A 21,837-nucleotide genomic window follows, 5' to 3' on the forward strand; every position below is an offset into this window, starting at 1 on the left:
TGAAGCAGCAACTTGATCTCTTTTCTCTGTGTTGCTTTGGTAAGTTTACTGCAGCCTTTTACTTTATTTGAATCCCGTATTCCTCTTTATACCATACTCGCACTACTTTGCATTCACAGTGTAGTGAAGGCTTGAAATAAAAGGGTCATTCAATTGAGACGTTTGAAACGTGTACATAAGATGCTGAAGAAAAAAACTGTTAGGGATAGATTTAGGGATAGATTTAGCACTAAAATTGACTTTTTTTTTATAGCAATTTAGGTGAATTATAATTGCTGACCTTATACCATTGAAGCTGGTATAACCACTTTTTTTCATGCAGCCATTAAGTGCTGGAAGTATTTTTTTCAGGAAAAGAAAAAGCTATTAAAAATGTATTATACAAGATCTTTTCACCCAAGGGTAAAATGTTCTCATTGCTAAGCAGATTGCTGTGGTTGACAACTGGCAGCATTTTTTTTTCTTTTTTTTTTTGAGGGACAGGACTGCACAAGACCACTGCCTCTCTGTGCCAATCACTGTCACTAAAGGATTGGCTATGGGTGGCCTCAGGGGGCGGGCTGAGCACTGCTTCACCCCTCCCACTGACAGGTTGTGTCCCCGCCCACTGTGTAATTGAGGGCTGATCTTCCAGCCCATGTCACAATAAAATGGGACACGCTTTTCAGTCTCTCAGTGCTCTTTGGGAATTATGTTACTCTAGCTAAATACTTAATTTTTTTAAATTGGAGCTTAATCTGCATGTAATAATTACTATTACCTACCCCTGTTCTGCCTTTGATGTGCATTGGAAAGCACTGCTTTTTGGGGGGAAGTGAAAGGATGAAGCATGCTGTTTTAGGCTCTTCACTGACTTTATTGTCATCATCATAGTAAACATGTAGATCAGCAATTCATCAACAGGCACATGTTAGTTAGTTTTTGTTTATGCACTGCACACAGAAAGTCTGCGTCGCACAGATAGCTTGGTATTCTTGCACAGATAGCTTGGTATTCTTGCACAGATAGCTTGGTATTCTTGCACAGATAGCTTGGTATTCTTGCACAGATAGCTTGGTATTCTTGCACAGATAGCTTGGTATTCTTGCACAGATAGCTTGGTATTCTTGCACAGATAGCTTGGTATTCTTGCACAGATAGCTTGGTATTCTTGCACAGATAGCTTGGTATTCTTGCACAGATAGCTTGGTATTCTTGCACAGATAGCTTGGTATTCTTGCAGATGCTAAATGCTGCTGTTGGCTAATGCGTCCTGTAATCACAAACATGTGGGTGTGGAGAGTCATTTTCAGCAGTGCTAAATAAAGATTGGGGCTTGGTTTTGTCATATATATATATATATATATATATATATATATATATATATATATATATATATATATATATATATATAATACTTCCATACTTACTGTTCACTTCACAGACATTAACAATAATAGATTGTAATGTTTTTTCCATTAGGTACAGTGTAGGCCAAATGAACTATCAATTTTTATTATTTATTACACAGTACTTAAAGTTACGGCTCATTAAAAATGGACCCCGTGGGCTCCAAAATTTTTCAAAATCTTCTTTCATCTGGGGATGTCTTTAACCCCCTATCAGACTTGAATGATATCATAGCCACGGGCTCAACATGAGCGGATTTAAAGATTTGTTTAGTTTTTTTTTCTGGGGAGGGGTATTTATTTTATCTTTTTAAACTTGCTGTTATTTTTTCCTTTGTAAGACAGTGTTACACTGGAAGGGCTAGCAGACTTCGATGACATTACACTGCTTTGCTAAATATCTCCTTGAAACATCTGGATAGAATGTGCAATGAGTTCCAGGATTTCAGCTGCCTTGCTTCGGGTTGTGTGTCTCTGAGTTTGATTGCTTCTCTTGCATAACAACATGTTAACAAGTTAAACTAAGACAACTAAGCAACCAAAAAGTTGTATTTTCTCATTGGTTATTTATCCGTACACTTTAGCTATCTGCAGTTTTACTTTCTGCATAGCAGTATGCGTTTGGAGATCGTTCTTCACAGTTCCTGCCTGAAGAAAATGAACAGCATTAAGATAAGTGATTGGGTGGTTAAGTTGGCAACTTGCAGCAGATGGAGTGCCTGAGGTTTCCTCCTTTTTCATTACAGCCCCATGACTGGATCACACCCTAAACCGCTACCAGAATGTACACTTGAGATGTAGACACTTTATACTGTGCAACGGACAGACGCACTACAAAAAGAAATGCATCTTTAACCAACGGCAAAAGATTAGAAGCAGCTGCTTGTTTATCCATGCATTAAAAAAAAAAAAAAAATTAAAAAACATAACATTCCTTTTTCTTAGTTTGCTTTTTAATTGATTTTAGAATTACGGCGAGCCTCCTCAAAAGTAATACGGCACAAAAAAAAAAATGAAAATCCTTTGCATAGTAAATGCTATGTCTACATCTTTGGCTGCTGTAATCTCCTGCCTTTTGGCAAATGAGTTGCAATTCTTGTTAATAGTTTCTACTCCTTGTGGGATCACTATGTCTGCAAAACGTGCTGAATAAAGGAAAAAAATGTAATACAGGTGTGGAGTAGAAGTGATGGGGTCTTATGCAAGGGTTATGCATTTAGCAATTATTATATTCATATTCAAAGCATATGGATTTCGCTTGTGTTGCTATTCACAATCCATTGAGACTGGAGCTTATGCTGTGCTACTGTTAATTCCAGCTGAGTGGATACCTATTATGTTAAATAAATTAAAAGAAAAGGGGTGCTATGGAAAAGTTAAGCAAGCAATTCATCTGACTTGCGATCTGTGCCCTTAGAAATCAATTTATATAAAGTGTGCAATTGGAGGATGATGTCAACAGCGACCTGTATTGTGTCCAAGTCATTCCCTATCGGAATAGAAAACACAAGGTGCACGATGTTCTACCCTTTGCATTGTTTACATTCCCAGTCATGTGGGCTTGTTCACCTTGAAGGGGTCATTTATATACCCCTTTACCATATGCATGTTCAGAATATTACATTTCTTACCTGTTTAATATCATGCTATGAGTGCATTGGGGGCTGCTTCTGAGAAGACTCCTAAAAGCTGTATTCCTGCATTGAAGACGTGGTTTTACAAATCTGGATTAGTGGTGTGCAACAGTAATTTCTGTCCCCCTCTGCACCAAATAGAAAATCTCTACAGAAAGTAGGGGCAGGAATTAAAGCAGCACACCCCTACTTGTCATGTTTCAAACCAGCTTATTCAGAAACAGACCCAGGTGTTGAATATTTTTTTTTCTCGATTAGTAATCAAGCATTTAAATAATGGTAGTAGCAGACATGAATAGAGAACCAAAGAGAACACAGAATAAATGATCCTGTTGAAGTCATAATACATCGACAATACACTATATTTATAACAGATTCTGACATTTTAAATTAAAGCTTATGTGAAAATAAATGTCTTTGTGGAGTATCTCTTCCTTAGTATGATAAAAATTGAGAGTAGACTTTGAAATGTCTTATAAATAGCGGTACAAATAAATAAATAAACATATCTGTAACAATAAAACAGGTAATTCTTTTCTCGCACTATTTACCCCAAGGCTGATTAATGTGGTGCTTGATCTTTTTTATATTTAGTTATTGTCCAGCAAAGGTGTATCCCTTTAATATACTATAGCAGATTAGTTAGTAATTGCAGTGATAATCAATAAAGTAGCCAAGTGTAAAATGAATCAATTGGGGTGTACCTTGAGGGATCCAGGAACAATCTTATTGTTCCACTGAGGTTTCATAATAGAGCGTCCAGGCAGGTCTCGATAAACTTGACAAGAGATGACAGAGATAAATAGCTGCCGTAATAACAGCTGCCCCAGTTGGATTGCCAGTCACCGGCAGGCACATTTACTTCTAATGCTCGGAAAACAGGATTCAGGAAAGGTCTTAGTGGAGAACCTTTTCAATTGGTGGTATAAAGCGAACACCACAGTGAAACGGTAGCCCTGCCTGTGACCCTGAAGATGAGCTTCCTTTATGCTGCAAATGACGTCTTCATTCCTGTTGAAAGTTTTGATTTTGCATGGCATGATTCGGTATTAACTCGAATGCAAAGACCTGCTTATTGAAGTTAAAGAGTCGATGGATGTATAATAAGCGGGGGCTTGTGTGCACCCACCATTGGACTGCCATTGCAATTTTGTACTCATATCTGTATATTGAGCAAGTTTATTAAGACTTGGGTTTCATTGGTAAGATTAAACAATTAAACACAGCTATTGGTTATTTCGTTCTGGAATAATGCGTATATCTTTGCATTAAAGTTACTTTACCTCAATTCATATCTTTGGACTTTTTTATTAACATATTACTGCATTTCAATAAAAGGGTTATTGCATATGAATTAAATACTCATTTAAGCCATGGAAAATAAAAAGCTATTGAAATATCTCTTGGTTTCCAACACATTTAACAAGGAGCTGAAATCCTCCAGGTTATCTCTTACCTGCTTTTCTATGTCTATTTCCTATTTAATGTATTACAAGCCTTATTTGCAATGTAGGTCATAAAGAATGAAACAGCATTTTAATTGTGACTCAGGTTGTGTATGCCACAGTATATACTGTGACCCATCTGGAATGTCAAGGTTCTGTAACAGAATTGCAGGAAGTGATCTTGCCCTCTGTGCAGCTGCAGCTGTTAGAACCTGCAAACCATGAAGAGGTTCTCACACACACACACGCGCGCACAGCATTGGGAAGAGAGCTCCCATTCGCTCCCAGTACAAAAGACTGACCCGGGTCACCACCTTCCCCCAGCACCTTAACCTCCACCTCCACCTTCACCCCTGCACCAGGACAGGGTTCCATCCTCCCACTGCAATTGGACCACATGCATTTAAAAAAAAAATGCAAAAGAAAGAAAGAAAAGCCCTGGTGTCACGTTTGTCTTGTATGTGTCACACAAGGGCCTCCAGGACACACGGATCTGTCACGTGCAATGGGCCACACGTGACGGATCGTTTCAGTGTTCTGACCTGTGACCTGCTTCAATAATCAAAACTCTTACAATAACAGGGACTAGGAGGGTAATAATAATAACGGAGATCAGCAATTACATGTATTCTTTCCTTGTTAAATAATGTCAAGCTAGAATGTCTCACTGTTTGATTTGATAGATATGTAGAAGAAAGTAGTCAGCAACCACAAACAAATGTTTGGCACCGCATTTAAAATATACAATGTATATACTGTATTGACAGAAACAATATATAGATGGTATTGTCCACAACAATTAATGATGGTGTAAATGTAAAAATAGGCCAGTTGTTCTTGTTTCCTTATTGTGGAGACAATAACTTGTACAAGTAATCCAAAAGTTACTACACCTTATATGCATGCATCCAGTCTCAATAAATAGATGGACGGCAGGTAGAAATGGGCTCTGTAACACTGGAGGAAAAAAACAACCTCCAAACAGCCATTCATACAGAAGATGTGTTACTGTAGCAAACAGCCCCCCAAAGTGGTGAGTGAGTTACTGTATTGGATTGCTTACGTTATGGATTTTCCAACCCTATTGAACAGAGCCTTTATACAGAGCCGCCAGACCAGCAGAGCCCAGTCTACAAGCTAATCTTCAAAGTATGCGTTTTAAAAATAGGCCATAGATGTAATACTACTTAATATTACTTTGAAGTAGTTCACTGGATGTGTATGGGATGAAGAGTTTCTGTGTCTGCAGAAAACGTTTCCAAGCTTGTATTTTGCAGGCATGGAAAGGATCGTGTGTTTGACAGGACAGAATCAGGACCTGTACACACTGGCCTGGTTGCTTAGTCACTCGTGCTTCTAATGTTTAATGATTTAATGTAATGCGCAGTATAATTATTATTAAAAGCAGCAGGTCAGCTTAATGCAGCTGCTGCATATTGTATTGCATCAGTCCAAAAGGGGCTTTAATATTTTTGACAGCTAGTGATTGGAAAGTTGCTGGCAGGCATTACAAGCTGCGGATCAATAGCTGGCAAATTTTCCATTAAAGAAAGATTACCTGGACAATGTTCCAAATAGCCAGTGGCATCTCAATTTTCCATAGAAGCCTTGAACACCCAAACGCTGGGGACGCGTCAGTTTAAAAGTAGCATTGTTTTTTTCCAGACTACTTGTTCACAATCATTGTTGTTTCAGAAAGCGGACGCAGTTAAGGAATGCTGTGGTTTAACCACGAGTTTGCATTGTAATAATAATCGCCACACACTCAGATTTAATAAAGATCCTAATGCTCCTGGTCTCGGGTTACTCGCTATATTATATTACAATTTGCAAATCGAATTTCTTGCATTTGAATTCAAACCGCTTATGTGTCAGTGCATAGCATTGCTGGTGCTGGAAAGGTATAGGGCTGCTTTAGCATGGGCACTGCAACAGGAACAAAGGTAACTCACCTTGCTAAACATCTGGAAAGAACAAATGGTTACTATCCCACATTTCAACTGTATAGCCATCTCCAATTATAGCCTTGATATATCAGTGAACACAATATACTTGTAAGTGATTTAACCCATAGCCAGGTCAACGGGTTTGCAGCTTTAAAGTAACAAACTACATTTGTTTGTAATTGATTTGAAGGGTGCGGTGCAAGTTAATGGGAACCCCCATTTCAGTTTGCATTAACATCATCATATCAGTAATAGCAATGTGACAAGCCGATGCCTGCTGTCCGATTGCTTCTGAAAGTGTCAGTATGAACTGCTTTGCTTTTAAAAGGACGTTGCTGGCTGCAGTAGCACTAGGGTCAGGGCTAAGCTATATCAGGCATTTCTTTTGAAGTATACCGTTATAATTTATAGTAAACTCAGATATCGATATGATAAAGCCATCTGAAATGTCTTTCTATCAGATAGTTTGTATAAGACGGAAATGATGTCACATTAAAATTCCAATTAGGTTGTTATTATATTCTTGTTTAGCCATAAAATTAAAAATATATATACAGTACTGTGCAAAAGTTTTAGGCAGTTTTGAAGGCAAAGGGTGGTCACACCAAATATGGATTTGATTTAGATTTTTCTTCTGTTCACTCACTTTGCATTTAGTTAATTGATAAATATAATCTATTAACATGTCTATTTTTGAAAGCATTCTTACTTTACAGCATTTTTTTACACCTGCCTAAAACTTTTGCACAGTACTGTATATGTGTGTGTGTATATATATATATATATATATATATATATATATATATATATATATATATATATATATATTAGCGTAGGGAGCTGTGTAAGATACCAGCTGATTCTCACCCGTGGGTACCCACTCTGATATCAGCTTGTATCGTTCAGCACCCTATACCATATTCTATATGGATGATGTCTGTGTAGGTTTCTTTCTTTGTATTGATTGTGTGTTCATTCCATCTCTCTGCAGTATTACAACACTGTAATGGAACAGCAGGTGAACGGGCAGCTGGTGGAGCCTCTGCAAATTTATCCAAGAGGTAACGATACTCTTTCTGTATAACAAGCAACACATAGAAGACAAGTCAGTGTTAACTGTGCTGTAAGAAATACACCGGCTCAAAATGATACACTGTGTGTCGTTCATATTTCAGATGGCCTTTTAACAGTCTTTGGAGAAATATAGATATATTTCTTTCTTTCATTCTTTTTTCTTTCCCCAAAAGGTTATTCAATGCTTTGGGGCGCTATTCTATCCCAGGTGGTTCCTCAAATCAGTGTGGTTTAAGCAGCATGCACCACTAGGCAGCTTTCCTCACCTTTTATCACAGCTCTCTGCATCGTGTGTCCCTCATAGAAGATGTATGCTAGGTCTATCGCTTATAAACAAAGCATTGTTAAATCTAGCAGCTACAGCACCATTTAGCACCGTGTTTTCTCTGCAGGTCAGTCAATGACAGATCACACGAACATTTTCCATAAACTGGTATTAATAAAAGTAATAGTAATAACAGTAGTAATAATAATAAGTTAAGGAAACGTCCTGACTGCCCAAACACATGGTGTAGGGTAGTGATCTGGATTCATTTAGAACTCAGTAGCTTTCCCCTTTTATAATGTTAGATACTTGTTTAATGTGTATGCTTTTGTTATTATTGTTAGTTAAAAAAAAATCCCTATGATGCAATGCTGAGGAATAATAATAATAATATAAAATAAGCAGTTTTGAAACATATATATTTCTTTAATAATGGCACATACTGCAAAATCGTCTAATTTACAGTCTAATTTACAGGCTCGTTAGAATAAAACAATACTTTAGAAACGCTTGCAATGCAAAGACTTGTATAGTGAATTGTGACTCGGTATAGAGCTAAGGGAAGGAGCTCTGAAACTGCAGAATCAAGGTCTGTTGAAACTGCAAGGTGCACATGGAGTGTCGGTGACAGAAATAGATCATTAAACTGCTCATTAAATGTAAATTTGCAAACCACAAGAATTGAACACACTTGATGTATTTAATAATTACAAGCCGCTGTCCGGGATTGTTGGGTAGGTAAGAGTGTGACTCCACAGGGGGTGAAGTACATTGTGCATCTGGGAGAAAGAAAATCAAATCCATCTCTCCCAGACAATCAATCAAAATTGACAGGCCCTTTAACATATCATTTGCTGGGGATTGTACTTTGGAAATGAGAACAAGCTGCAACACGGAGCCAAAATCCTTTTTTATTTCCAAAAACATCTTGCACCGACATTTCCTAAACATTAAAATCCTGTTGTCTTTAGTTATTATTTCTAGAAATATCCCGATACAGTGAGAGGCAGTGATATGAATCACACTTTCTAATGCCTCTGTTGGATTTTCTTTTAAGCTGGCCATAAATAAAGTTGTATAAAAACGAATTGTTAAAATTCTTGAGACATGTTTCTGATTAATTAGGCATACCATTATTAAAGTATCAGTAACCAACTACTGTATATTTAACATGCTAGAGTGCGAGAGATTACATCTGGTTACTCTGTTAATTACACCTTGGAATCTGTAAACAAAACTACTATTAAAAATGAGTGCATTAATAAAGTATTTAAAAATATATATTGCACCATGTGGGAATTAAAAAAATAAAAAACAGTATTACAGGTATGAGTTGAAGTGTCCTGCATTGAACGGTTTCTTGCTGAATACCCAGTCGTGCAACGTCAACAAGGTAACTGTAGTTTAGTTTCTTCCTACTCTACTTGCTATACTTATTCTGTGTATACTATATAAATACAATTCACACTTGCAGTGGGTAAAACTCCAGCCGCGTTTTATAAAGGCTCCATTCTGCAAGTTTAAAAATCTCGTTTCGTAATTCCCAGCCCTGGTCTCTGGAGCCGCTTCTCAATCATTTTCGCTGCTAATTTCGGTCTCACCCTCATTTCTTTTTAAACGATTCATTTTGAACAAATTTGTAAATGGCCCTGATGTGTTCTACAATTTAGTCAATTACTGTTTCAGCCTGCAAGCCTCCTGGGAAACGGAACATACATGGCCTGAAGGTACGAATTTCAATAATTGTTTCAGTAAAGTTGGGAATGGATTGGTAATGCTGTGTTCCACTTATTGAAATGTCAAATGAAGCCATGGCTCTCCGGCTCTGACAGGCAGGGGGGCCCTTGTTTTACAAAGTGGAGAAACCTCACCTCTGCCTGGGCTCTGTGCCTTCAACTTTTTAAAGATGCAGGACGTCCACCGGCCACAGACCAGAGCTGAAACTGCTATGTTAACCCTTTCAGTCGTTGAGTGAATCACAAAAAAAAAAAAAAAAAAACGTTTCCTTAACCTAATCAGAATTCATCTGCTGTTTTGATAGCTTTTAATGTGCTTGATTGGATTTGTTTAAAAATTAATTACTTTTTATTATTTTGTGATTTTGTAGCCGCTGTTAAATCCCTGACATTCCTTTCAATTTAAAATTAATTGGCTTGAAAAATAAAATAAAATAATAATTAGTCCTGTAACACCACTAATTAAACCGAGCTGCACTCCTTTAGCTGGACTAGAGGATGCGACCCGCAGACCTCAATTAAAGTGTTATTTTTAGACAAATGGCTCCTTCTTTTTTTTCCTGACGGGCTAAACATGAATCTGTAATTCCTGTAACGAATTACGGATGTCTAGATCCTTAACCGGGAGGGAGAGGGGTGGGGGGAGGTCAATCAGGTCTTGAATATTGTTGTTTTCTTAAAAAGCAGTTTGCAGTTTGGTTGTCTGGCACTGTACCCCTCGCACAAAGCCAATTAACCTTTACATTGAACTGAGGAATTTCATGGCAAGTTACAGGTTAATTAGAAGAGTGTCCTCAGTCCTCAGCCGGCTGCTGAAGAATGTCTTTGTCCCCGCAGGTAAATACTCGCACAGGGCCCTCTAATAATAGCAGCTCAGCGGTCTCGGATTCACTGCAGAACAATAGGTAAGAGTCAGGAGCAAAGGAACTGCAATGGCTTACCAGATATGTACGCTGCATGCTAACTAATGATAGATGATTTACAAGTGGGAGATCATTTTAGCAGCCTTGCCGCTGAGATTTGCACTGAAGAATGGGTCTTGTGATACGACTGGATTGTCATCATTGTTATCCTTCTGTTGTTGTACAATCTGTACCCGAAGCGTGGCAGGGTCTGCTGTCACCGGGATCAGGCTGAATAAGTCTGAGAATCACTGCAAAGGCTTCTAAATATAGGACCCTATTCACAAACTCCTGAGTTAAAGATTTGTTCATATTTTTTTTCCAAAGTCTGTTTAAACGAAGTTATAAATGGGTTTAATAAATGTAACCATGATAAATAGATGCTAAGAAATGTCTACATTGCTTAAGAAGCCACTGCATAGTTTCAGTAAGCAAGATTAGGAGTAGCTTTCCTTGCAGCCTAACCCAGGACAAGTTGCCCAGCCCAGCCTACTGTCTATGATTAGGGCAGCACAGGAAGCTCACAGGAGAAGATAGGGGCCTGTTCTGGGAGCACTGCAAGGGTTAAAGCACTGCTAGTATCCAGCCCTGACATTGAGCCTGCTGTGAATGGACAAAGCTTACACCGAAGGGCAGCTCTTGCAAGCTGAGCTACAGCAGTCGTTGTGGTCAAGGATCTCCAAAATATCAACCCTCGGCAGAAACCAGGGCAACGTCTGAAAACATGAGCCTGGCACACATGCAGCTTCGACCGCAGATTTTTATTTTGCTTAACTTTCGAATTCTGTGCTCCACGCAGAGGATATGGTGCATTGAAAATAAAATTCAAAACCATGATTTATTTCTTACCCAAGATCTATAATATATAATTATCACTGTGAATGAACAGTCAGGCAGAATAAAGTGAATTCATTTGCAAGGTACTTTTTTAGCGAGATGTCACCAGAGATTCATTTGTTATTTGTAATTAATTAGCATCCCTGAAAAGCTCAGCTTGGAGTATTGGAAGATACAGCTGAAGAAATTTGTGCTCATTCCCAGTAATTTGTACGTTAATTACAAAGAACAGTTAGAAGGCCGTTTTTGGAATAGCTGAATTAATTGTACAATTAATTAGTGTAATGACAGTGCAGTTGGGTGGTTCTTTTTTACATTTCTTTTTTATTTATTTATTTTTTTCAAGGGGTATATATTGTCTGCTGTGAAATTGTATTCCTGCCTAGGGAAAAACTGTACATTAAAGATTACGCTGACATAGGATATAATTTATGCCTCTACAACTATAGATAAGTTTTGATTGAAAATCATTTCAGCAAACAATACTGTAATGCTGTTAGCCCACAACAAGCACAGGTGAAAAAAACATATGATTGCATATTAAATGATTTATTTTCTGATAGCTTCTATATTCATATGCTGTGCAGAATTATATTAAACACACAATATATTACCCACGCTACATTATTTCATTGCTTTTATTCAGTTTTCTTTTGTTGTTGAAAGGCTGTTTTGCTGTTTTTTCCCCTCTTAGTTTAAAGAAGTCTTCTGCGGAGCTGAAGAAGATCTTAGCTAATGGACAGGTAAGGAGTGTGGCATGCAGCTCTATTCCTGAAAGATTCTTAATGCAGTGCTTTATGGATTGAGCTAGTCAGCTGACTTGCCAGTTCCTTTTCATTTTAGAGGCATTCCTAACATGCACCCACAGAAGGGACTGTTTGAAGCCCCCATTAGGGGAGTGCACACAAAAACATCTCAAGTGCATGTTTTGCTGTTTTGATAAAATCGTGTTTCAAGTGCTCTATTCTAGTACCTTATAATAGGGATGACACAGATTGTGTTTTAACAACGACTGGATACAAGCCCATGATATGTTTAGTCCCGGTAACACAAGGCAATATTAATGGATTCATTCTTGGTTTAGGTCATTACCAAATGAATACCTGACAGTCTATTCTGCCCCAACAATTTATTTATGCTTGTTTCATACATACACTTACATTGTCCTCTAATTAGTGGTTGATCAATAAAGCCGTTGATGTTACGGTATATATGGGCTGACATGCATGTGTCAGGGTGCAGCAGTCTAAGAGAGGACGATGGATACAGAACAAAAGGAAGGGGACCCTCTTTTTTGGCATGTTCAGTGCTTTTAATTGAAATATTATCGGTGTAGCCATGAATAAAGAGATTGGTAAAGTGAAGCCTCCCGACCTGTGCAGTGACATTGCTCTTCTTGTTTCCAATAGCCCCAGTGAAAGGGCTGTACTGTGCAAGAGGCTGTGAGCCCTGCTCTAGTCTCCAAGGCAGGGCCCTGTCCTGGGCAATCAGGCTTGCCTATTAGCTTGTATTGACTGAGACACGTGTGTCGTCCCAAATGAAAGATTCCTATTGATTTTCTTAACTGCTGCTCACTTCCCCTTCACGCTTCTTAGGCTGAAATCTTTATCATCCGCGATGTAGATTCATTGTCCCTCTGTCACGACCTCTCCAGGCCTCATTGGCGCGTCATGAATCAAATGGTTGAGACGAAGCATGTCAGGAAGACAATTAACAGCGTGCTCTTTACGGCTGTCCCTCGGTGTCACCTGTAACACACTGGCCTAATGGAGTTACATCCCCTTGACGCTTGACAGCAGTGGTGGCTGTCTTTACTCCCATCGGTTTGTAACTGAATCAATTGGGTACTATCTGAAGACGTAATATACCCAAACATTAAAAATGTGCAGCCCTGCCACTGCTTAAGCACAATTAGCCCTGACAGTAAAGTATTGACTTTATATTAGACTGTATGAGAAAAGCAAAAAAAAAAAATAATATGATCCTTCAGGAAAATCAGATATTGGCAGCTCCAAAATAGCTTTCCCACTCGGCTTTATTGATACAGGTTATGTGATATAAATATTTATTTAATATCTGTCACTCAGTTTAAATGCCATCCATTGGCTCAGAATTGATGAAGTGTCAGTAGCTCATAAGACACATTTGGCCCGGGCTGTGCGTGTGGGTTTTTTGGATTTAGTCTTTGCTCTATAAAGTGGGATTTAGTAAATCTCCTTGCTTGTCTGCTTGTGGAGTGTGACTGCCTGCAGAAATGCTTTTTTGTTTTGTTTTGTTGCGGAGACTGAATGATATTGCTGTGTTGTTTGCAGCGTGCTGGGTTTGTGTCATTTGAAGCTTGCATTACACTGTGCAGAGGCAATGAAAAACAACCAGCACAGTTCATTTGGAAGGTTGAGTGCACACACACACTCGAAAGGTTTTGACATTTTCCAGTTCGGACCGGGGTTTGAATCCACCTCATTCAGTCACAAGCTTCAGAAAAGAGAACGTTGCCCTCGCTTCATAATCAGGCTCTGAATGTTTTATTTACAAGGAGCTCCGGGCAAGTCTGAGAAGCACAGTGTAGATGCGTGTTACATGATGATCACACGACGAGCTACAGAACCTATACGCTACTAACAAGTTCAGGGAGGCACATCTTTTTCTACCTGGGTTTGGGTGTTTTCTTTAAACTCCACTTGTGAAAATGTGTTGTCATGCCAACTTTATTAACAGTTTACTGTATAACAAAATACCGTTGATAAAGGCTGAGACAGACATCCAGATTATGCATTGCAGCTGAATCTTTGGAAACAGGAACTAAACGAGTTTACTTTGAACAAGAAAAAAAAAAAAAAGCAAAACATGGTAAAACAATTGTTGTATCATTGGTAACAAAATACGTTTGCAGATTTACAGTTAAAGTCAATTGAGTAATGAGTTGATACAGAACAAAATATCAACATATACAGTAGTGTGGAAATGTATTGCAACACCTCAAGATTTGTAATTTATATCCTTTATATAGCTACCTGCATGAAAACCTCTGGGTGTGAGAATTAAACATTGTAGTCAGTAGTCACATTCTAGTCTCATACATTTTACCATTTGTGGCTATGTGTTTCCTTTCTCTTACTATTTAAAATGAATTGCATGTGTGATTCACTAAAGTCATTAAATTAGGCAATCACTAATTTAACAAGATTTTCAGTTCCAGTGGTTTGATTTTCTATACACAAGTCAAAGCTACAGAAGCAATGGGGTGTTGTAATACATGTGCACACTGCTGTACCTGCTATTCAACTCCAGTTTAATGTTTAGTAAATACAGTAAACCGGGGCATGTTTTAAATCAGGGGGCTTTTCTCAAAGCATGTTGAAAATGTGATATTAAAGAGGGTCAGATGGCCTCTTTGTGTCTGTGCTAGTTTGCACACGGTGGAATTCAGCCTGCTTTCCTTTTAAAAGTTTCGACAGCCTCCCTGCAGCACAGCTGCCTTATATCATTCCATTTCTGACACCTTTTATCAAACTTTAATGAAACGACCCAGGCAAACAAATTGTCATTAAACTTTCCATCACTTTGTCCCCTGGTATTGTCTTTTATAAATTGGACGGCAAATGTTCTATTGATCTTTCTTTACTTGCAGCTGAACTTGAAATGACCTGGGCTGCGTATTGTTTATGGCCTTGAGTTGCTTTTCCTTGACATTTCTCTCCTCCTCATGACATCTCCTTCTTTCTTTTTATTTGTGCAGATGAATGAACAAGACATAGAGAATCGAGAGCTCCTTGGTCATGGCAACGGAGGCACAGTGTACAAGTGAGTGCTTTACTCAGCTGTGCTTTCGGGACTGCAGCTATGGGGATGATATTTCAAAGCGCTTACTTACTAAGTAATCTAATTCAAAATCTCAAAAGCATATGTATGTTTTTCAGTTTTGTAATATGGAGTTTTTTTTTCCTTTCAAAAAGCATATGATCCTTTTGTATGTGTTCGGTTTCTAGTGTCATTTAAGCACAGTACATGATGCTGACAGCCTTTTCTTATGCGAAACTATTTGATTACAACAGCGCTCGTCTCTGTTCTCAGTGTAAGTTGTACAACACGTGTATATGGTTTGCAAAGGTAAGGAATCGACTCGTATCTTAGGATCGGTTTTTAACAGACGTAGTATTTAGTGGTTTACTTTTGGTTTACTGTAGAACATCTATCCATGTAGATTGCAAAAACTAATTGCAGGTAGCAATTGCAGAATCCCTATTCAATACTGTTTGAACCCTCAGGGCTGTATATATTCAGAAAATGCGGTGTCGGTTAACATTAGCTTCACATGTATTTCTGTGTCTTAAAATGAGTTTTCTGATCTGTACTGTTGGGACTGTCCTGGGATTTTATCTTAGTATTCATTTAAATTCCAGCCCCCTTCCACCCCTGGCCTCTTAGGCATAAAAGAATCTTGAGACACCCACTCAATTAAAAAAACAATGAAACCAAATAAGGGTTGTTAAATTGATAGTATTAAAAATATATTTATCATGTTTCTATTTACTAATCTAGCATTTGCTAAATAAAGTTGACTGTAAATCTATAATGTTGCTGTGACATCCATCAGCGAGGTTTGTGTGTGCTTTTTTATTATCTGAAGGTTGGCAATGTATATGATATTGATTTTGAAGTTGAGGAATGAAAGTGATTTTGTGTGCGTTCCTCTGTACAGCTTCGCACTTAGTCATTTCCATTACAGCAATGATGTATTATCACTGTTCAGCAAACATGACAGGGTGTCACAGGTCGCTGGGCTGGAATTTTCCAAGTCCCATTTCCACCTGAATCAACTATTATTGAAATAGTTTATTGAGATTGAAGTATTGATCACTTCACAGGCTAACCTTGGCTTAACAGAAGCTGTCTTCTTAGGGCGACACTAAATTTCATAAAAAAATGAATCCTATTTATTTCAGTTTTACAGCCTTTTACTGGAGAGACAGGGTTACCTTAATGGCCTTTCTCTTTTATGACAAAATAATTATGCTTTCTTGGCTGTAAAACTGTTCCACCATACTGGCAAAGCCAATATTGCTACACAAACAACTTTTCAGCCAATTGAGTCTGGTAAAAATCAATATGCTTCAACAATATATGTTTTATGGTAGTGAGTAAAAAGCTGCTGAATTCAATCTGGTGTTTGTTTAAAGGAAAATACCTGCTGTATACTGTTTGTGGTTCTAGACCGTGTTTGGGTTTATATTTAACCTTTCGTATGTTGTGTACAATGTCAGTGGCAGTTTTGTTTGTGCACGTCAGCCACATGTTTTATAAATAGGCTTTAATTAGACTGCAGAGAAACACACCCATCGTGCTTGACCTTAATAACCATCACATGCCAAGAGTAGAGATTATACAGCTCATCAAACTAATAATACAAAACCCAAAAATACACTCTTTTAACAAGCGCAGTGTAATGAAGTGTTCCTGGATTGGGGTGTATTGCTGTTACGGGTTTCTTTAGAATTCATATATCACACTGTTTTCAGAAGTATTATTTATTATATATATTCTGAGAATCTTCTGTCACGTAATAGACAGAGCAATGGTAATAGATATGGAAACCAAATATGTTCACAAAAGTACACAAGGTTTACTGCTCTTGTTTTATACTGTGTGTGTATATATAATGTAATGTAATAACCTTCTTACTAAGCCAGAGAAGTCTATGAAGCTGGTTAGCTTCTGAAGATCTGTGTATCAACACTACACTACAGAACACTGCGACATGCATCTTTAATAGGACCTTCACATAGGTTCTAAATAATAGCGATACAATGTTGCAGCCACTCTGTGCTGTTGTGTATTTTCAAGAACAGCTTACCCATGCTCTCTCTCTCTCTCGCTATTTTAAACAGTTCCTATAATGTAAAACACAAAATGTTAAGCGTTCAACACTGGAGGAAGTATTTGTATAGTGCAGCACCTTGGGTATTTACTTAAATTGCTTTCTGAAAAATAATTCAGAGGGAGGGCCGCAGGGATTTTACCTTTGTGGCTTTCCGTCGTGCGGTTTTTTCAGTCCTCACAGTTATAGCTGCACACTGTTAAAGGATACAGGACATGCACAACGCAACACGACAGATTCAGCAGCTTTATCATATGTATGATCTGTTGTATCTGGAAATAAAACATCTACTGTATATCCTAGCTAGATTGAACAGTTTTAAAAGTTGGGGGATGATATTGTTGTAGAAGTTGTGAGAAACAGTGTTTCTACCCTTGTGTCTTGTACAGTCATTGAGGAACAATTGGGCTTGGAATCTACAGTGTGAACCATTCATTTTAAACCCTAAAAATAGTGGACTATTGCTTCTTCTTTGCAGAGAGGTTCATTCAGTTAACCTGTGTTGTTGGCACTATTCAATCAAAAACACATGCCTTGCTTTATCAATCAAAAACGAGTGTTCACATTCTAGAAGATACACATACAGTAGAATACAGTTACAAACACCAAACTTCCAAACTGACCGCTCAGCCCAGCACCACACTTTTAGCTGGAAGTATGCAATCACTCAACCATGCCTACAATGCCTAGATTGCTAGCAATAAAAAAAATCGAACAATTAGCAAAGGAGACGAAAGACAACAGAGCAGTAAAAACATACGTAGCGTACACGAAGCTGCTGCTGATGATTTTGATAAAGCACACCATAAACACCTTGCTGGTCTTGGAGAAGACAAAACAAATGCATCCAGACAGAGGTGAGGCAGATTTCAAAGCAAGTACGGGCAAACATTTTAGTTTTAAACAAAGCAACTTTTTTTTTTTTGGTTTGTTTGTTTTTTTTCCAAGCCAGATGAGTGTGAATGACTGAGAAAGCTGCACGAATGCTTTTTGTTTTTAAAATAACAACAATAAAAACAAGCACTGCGTTAACCCAGGTTTTCCTGGATGCTTAAATCTGTGTTTTTACTACAGCTACGATCTGAATAGTAAGTCAAATGTTGCATGTTCCCATGTATAACATGGTTTTAAAGCCTTCCAAACCCTAACAATATGAGTATTGCATGACTGTGCTGTATCCTTGAGTTGTTAGGCAGATTACGTCTGTAGATAGCAGGTGTACACATTTATTAAAACCATTGAAAACTCATTTTCAGAGTTACGAACAGCCTCCTTTCCCAAGATGCTTGTAACTGAGGTCCTGCTGTACAGTATATGGAGCCTCTGGACAGTTTGATGGAATGTAGCCATAGAACAGGGAAATAACACAGGCGCTGTATTTTTTTGATTGAATGTCGTATATCCAGTATAATTAAACTTACAACAGTAATTACCTTTTTTTTTTTTTTTTTTTTTTTTAAGCATCAACAGCAAAGTCTGTCCAAACCGTTTACGCTGCACAGAGCCTTCTCCGTGGAGAAAGTGAAGAACTCCTGCATGGGCAGCCTTCACAGCCTGCTAGATGAAACTGTTCAATTAAAGAGCATGCATTTACATGCTGTAATTTCCCTAAATTGCCATTGGGCTCCAAAGATGTGAACCGTGTTCCCATTGATTTTGCCATTGATTTTCGGCCTAACCTGATACATTCCTGCTTGTTAGTTACAGTAATTTAGCAGCAGCCTTTATACAGCAGTATTGAAGTGTGCATTTGGCTTGCGATTAGAACAGTTATTTAAAGCGGCTTGCGTTGTTCTTACACCCAGGCTGGGTCTCAAGCTGTTTCCTGGGTGTAAATGTATGTTTAAAGCTCCTGTACACTGATTTAAGAAGCATTTGGATTATTTATAATTACATTACTGGTATTTTATAATTGCGTAGATTTTCATGGAGGATGACGATGTTGTTAATGTTTTGGGGTTGTTCTGTTTATAAAAACAGGACTGGTCATTACTCAAATCAGCAGAGAATGCCAGGTGCTGCAGTGCACTCTAGTCTGCCAGTCTGCAAGGGGCGCCACCTTTTGTTGGGAGCATTGTGCTTTCAGGGGTGCTGTTCTTCCCAATGAGATCTCAACACAGGTTCTGTCAACTTAATAGAGACTGTTCTTAAAGGTCCCGCGTGTTAACCCCTGCTCTCCTGGTTCCTTCTCCAACACATCTTTCATTCCTTTACCTCAGTGGTAGTCCTCTACAGCGGCAGCTCCCCCATCCGCTTCTTGTACACTTCGTTCTTCCAACCAGGCCCCAGGTTCAATTAAGCAGTTGAAGAGTCTGTGGAAGAATGCTCCTGGCTCTGGGCTGCTCAGTGCAAAGTTCTGGGCCGGTATGGATTGAATGCTGGGAGTACTACTGCTCCACATCTTCAACTGGGGACGGGCAATCCCTGAATGGAGATCTCCAGGGATATGTCCTGGCAAACTGACATGTCTTTAATAATATAGGAATGTTTGTGTGAAAAGAAGTGTCTTTGTGAAGTACCTCCCCAGAGAGTTGCAGTACATTATCAGTAAGTGTTCCCAATGTTTTTTTTTCTTTCTTCAATGGATGATAAAAATTGAGAGTAGACTTTGAAATGTCTTATAAATAGGAGTAAAAATAAATAAATAAATAAACCTGTAACAAAACAAACCTGTAAATGTTTCTATACTAACAAACTGCTCTGTTTACCTCGAGCAAAGCAGCGTAACAGCTAATTATTGTAATGCACCACAGCTTTTGGGAAGTGTTGAAATGAAACAGTAAAAGGGTATCTGAGGCTGGAGCAGAACACTGCATGATTTATGCAGGAGTACATTCACAGTCGAGCGACTGCCGGTGTGAACCTTTTTCTTTTGGGGAGGGGGTGGGGGGGCGGAGTGTTTTTACACATCAGTGGGTGTTCTTTCCCTCAATTAGATTGGCTAAGTTTCTTTAAGGCTGCATATGTTATAAGCTAGAAAGCGCTCATAAACCACTGCTATGTAAAAGGATACAGCAGAGTGTTTTAGATCAATCATTTAATGCCGCGCGTTTAAAAACTAAAATAAACAAAAGCGTAACCGAAGCTTCCTCCTAGTGTGTAGCCATGATTATCAGCTGATTCCCAGTATTAAAGGAGCGCATGAATACTGCATAGCCAGGCTTTCATTTCACACAGCTGCAGTGTAAATAAGATACAGGTGACCGGGACACGTTTACGGGGGTCAGAATTACGCCATAAATAAGTAAGGCTGCGATTCTCTGCAGAGGCAGCCACAATTAATTAATCTTCCAAGTTAGCCAATTAGATTAGCTTTTGATACGTTGTGGTATCTAAGTCTGGCGCGTTTGTTCATCTTATTGTGTCTTTAAGTAAGCTCAGGGAGTGTAAACCTGACGACATCAGAATCCGTTTTATTCTGAAATTAGAGAGCTCTGTCTCAAAGTGATGATCGGGCTATGTCCTTGTCAGCCTTGCCAGGCTAGTTTCAAAACAGATTTAGATACAGTATATCTTTATATAGGATGGAAATCTAAATTAAGTTCAGAAAAATGCTGCTGATTCTTTAAAAAAAAAAAAAAAAAAAAAGAATGAAATTGTATTGAAATGACTGCCTCTTTGCAATAGAAAGTTATAAATTGGCTGTTTACACACTTTAAAAGACTTCTGAATCTATGTTAGGTTCTTCCTGACAATAAATACCATGGAGCTTTATAAAATATGTATACACATAGTGAAAACGTCTTTGAGAATACGTTCACAGCACGTGAAATATTATTTTTGTGTCTTAACCAGGCAATTCCTGGAGCACTTGGAGGTGTTCGCTGTTAATTAAAGCAGCTCAGAGGTTTAGAATTGTCTTTAGGTGTAACCGCATCCACTATCCAAACCGCATTAATCACTCTAGAGCTGTGTTGAAGAAGGTCAAGACAATCGAGATGCCGTATTTATCTAAAGTAAACAAATGACTCTTCTCACAGGTAGCCTTCTGTTTGTTAAAGCCAGGGGACACTGTAGTGGCCTGTGTGGCAGTATCATTGTGGTCCCATTCTCCATGATAATGAAATGTTAACTTGGTGCTGTCAGAGCTGCGTAAACTAAACCGGGCCCTTGGTCTCTGCAAGAAACCTGACCCGGGACTCTACAGATGAATTAACGGGCCTCATAATTAAATGATCAGCTCTTCTCTTTTAATTCACTTGGAATACGAAACCAGTCCTTCGGAAAACAGGATCTGCTCTCTTGACAAGTTAATTAGCCATCTGAAATGTCCAGTAAAGTGCATTTAAAACTGATGGACTTTCAGTGTACCACCTTACCCCATTCATTTTGGTATCTTTCCTGCGGATCTGAATGTCAGAATGTTTAGTTACTGATGGATCGTCCTTATTTACAGCGCGGCGCTTCCATGTCTAGCTTGTGACTCATAAACACAAGCAATATTGAAACCACAGGGTCTGTTTTAATGATCTAAACACCGTCTCTCTTTAATTTCAGTCCGGCTGGTGCTAACCCCTAGGGGGCATTTATTGACCCCTATCTTATTAACTTCACTAAACACACCAAATTCAATGAAAAGAGCTTTTTAGAACGCCTTTTAAGATCATTAAAGTAGCTGTTGTTTATGCAAGGTTACAATATGGTTACGGTGGTGCGTCATATCCAGATTTCTGCTTTACATTTTTCATCTGTCAGTAGTTGTTTTCTATTTGATGTGAGGTAATTTTGATCT

The 21,837-nt window shown here is 38.4% G+C and overlaps 1 protein-coding gene across 1 annotated transcript in view; it reads left to right on the forward strand.

Annotated features, from left to right (window-relative positions):
- map2k5 (mitogen-activated protein kinase kinase 5) overlaps positions 1-21,837 on the forward strand; it is a 70,760-nt gene that overhangs the window by 2,052 nt on the left and 46,871 nt on the right. Inside the window, exons 4-8 of the mRNA XM_034049330.3 lie at positions 7,405-7,474; positions 9,439-9,479; positions 10,326-10,393; positions 11,922-11,970; positions 14,967-15,031. Of these exons, the coding sequence (XP_033905221.1) occupies positions 7,405-7,474; positions 9,439-9,479; positions 10,326-10,393; positions 11,922-11,970; positions 14,967-15,031 (293 nt within the window). The remainder of the gene's footprint in view (positions 1-7,404; positions 7,475-9,438; positions 9,480-10,325; positions 10,394-11,921; positions 11,971-14,966; positions 15,032-21,837) is intronic.

This window comes from Acipenser ruthenus, chromosome 24, assembly GCF_902713425.1.
Source record: "Acipenser ruthenus chromosome 24, fAciRut3.2 maternal haplotype, whole genome shotgun sequence".
NCBI classification, from domain to species: domain Eukaryota; kingdom Metazoa; phylum Chordata; class Actinopteri; order Acipenseriformes; family Acipenseridae; genus Acipenser; species Acipenser ruthenus.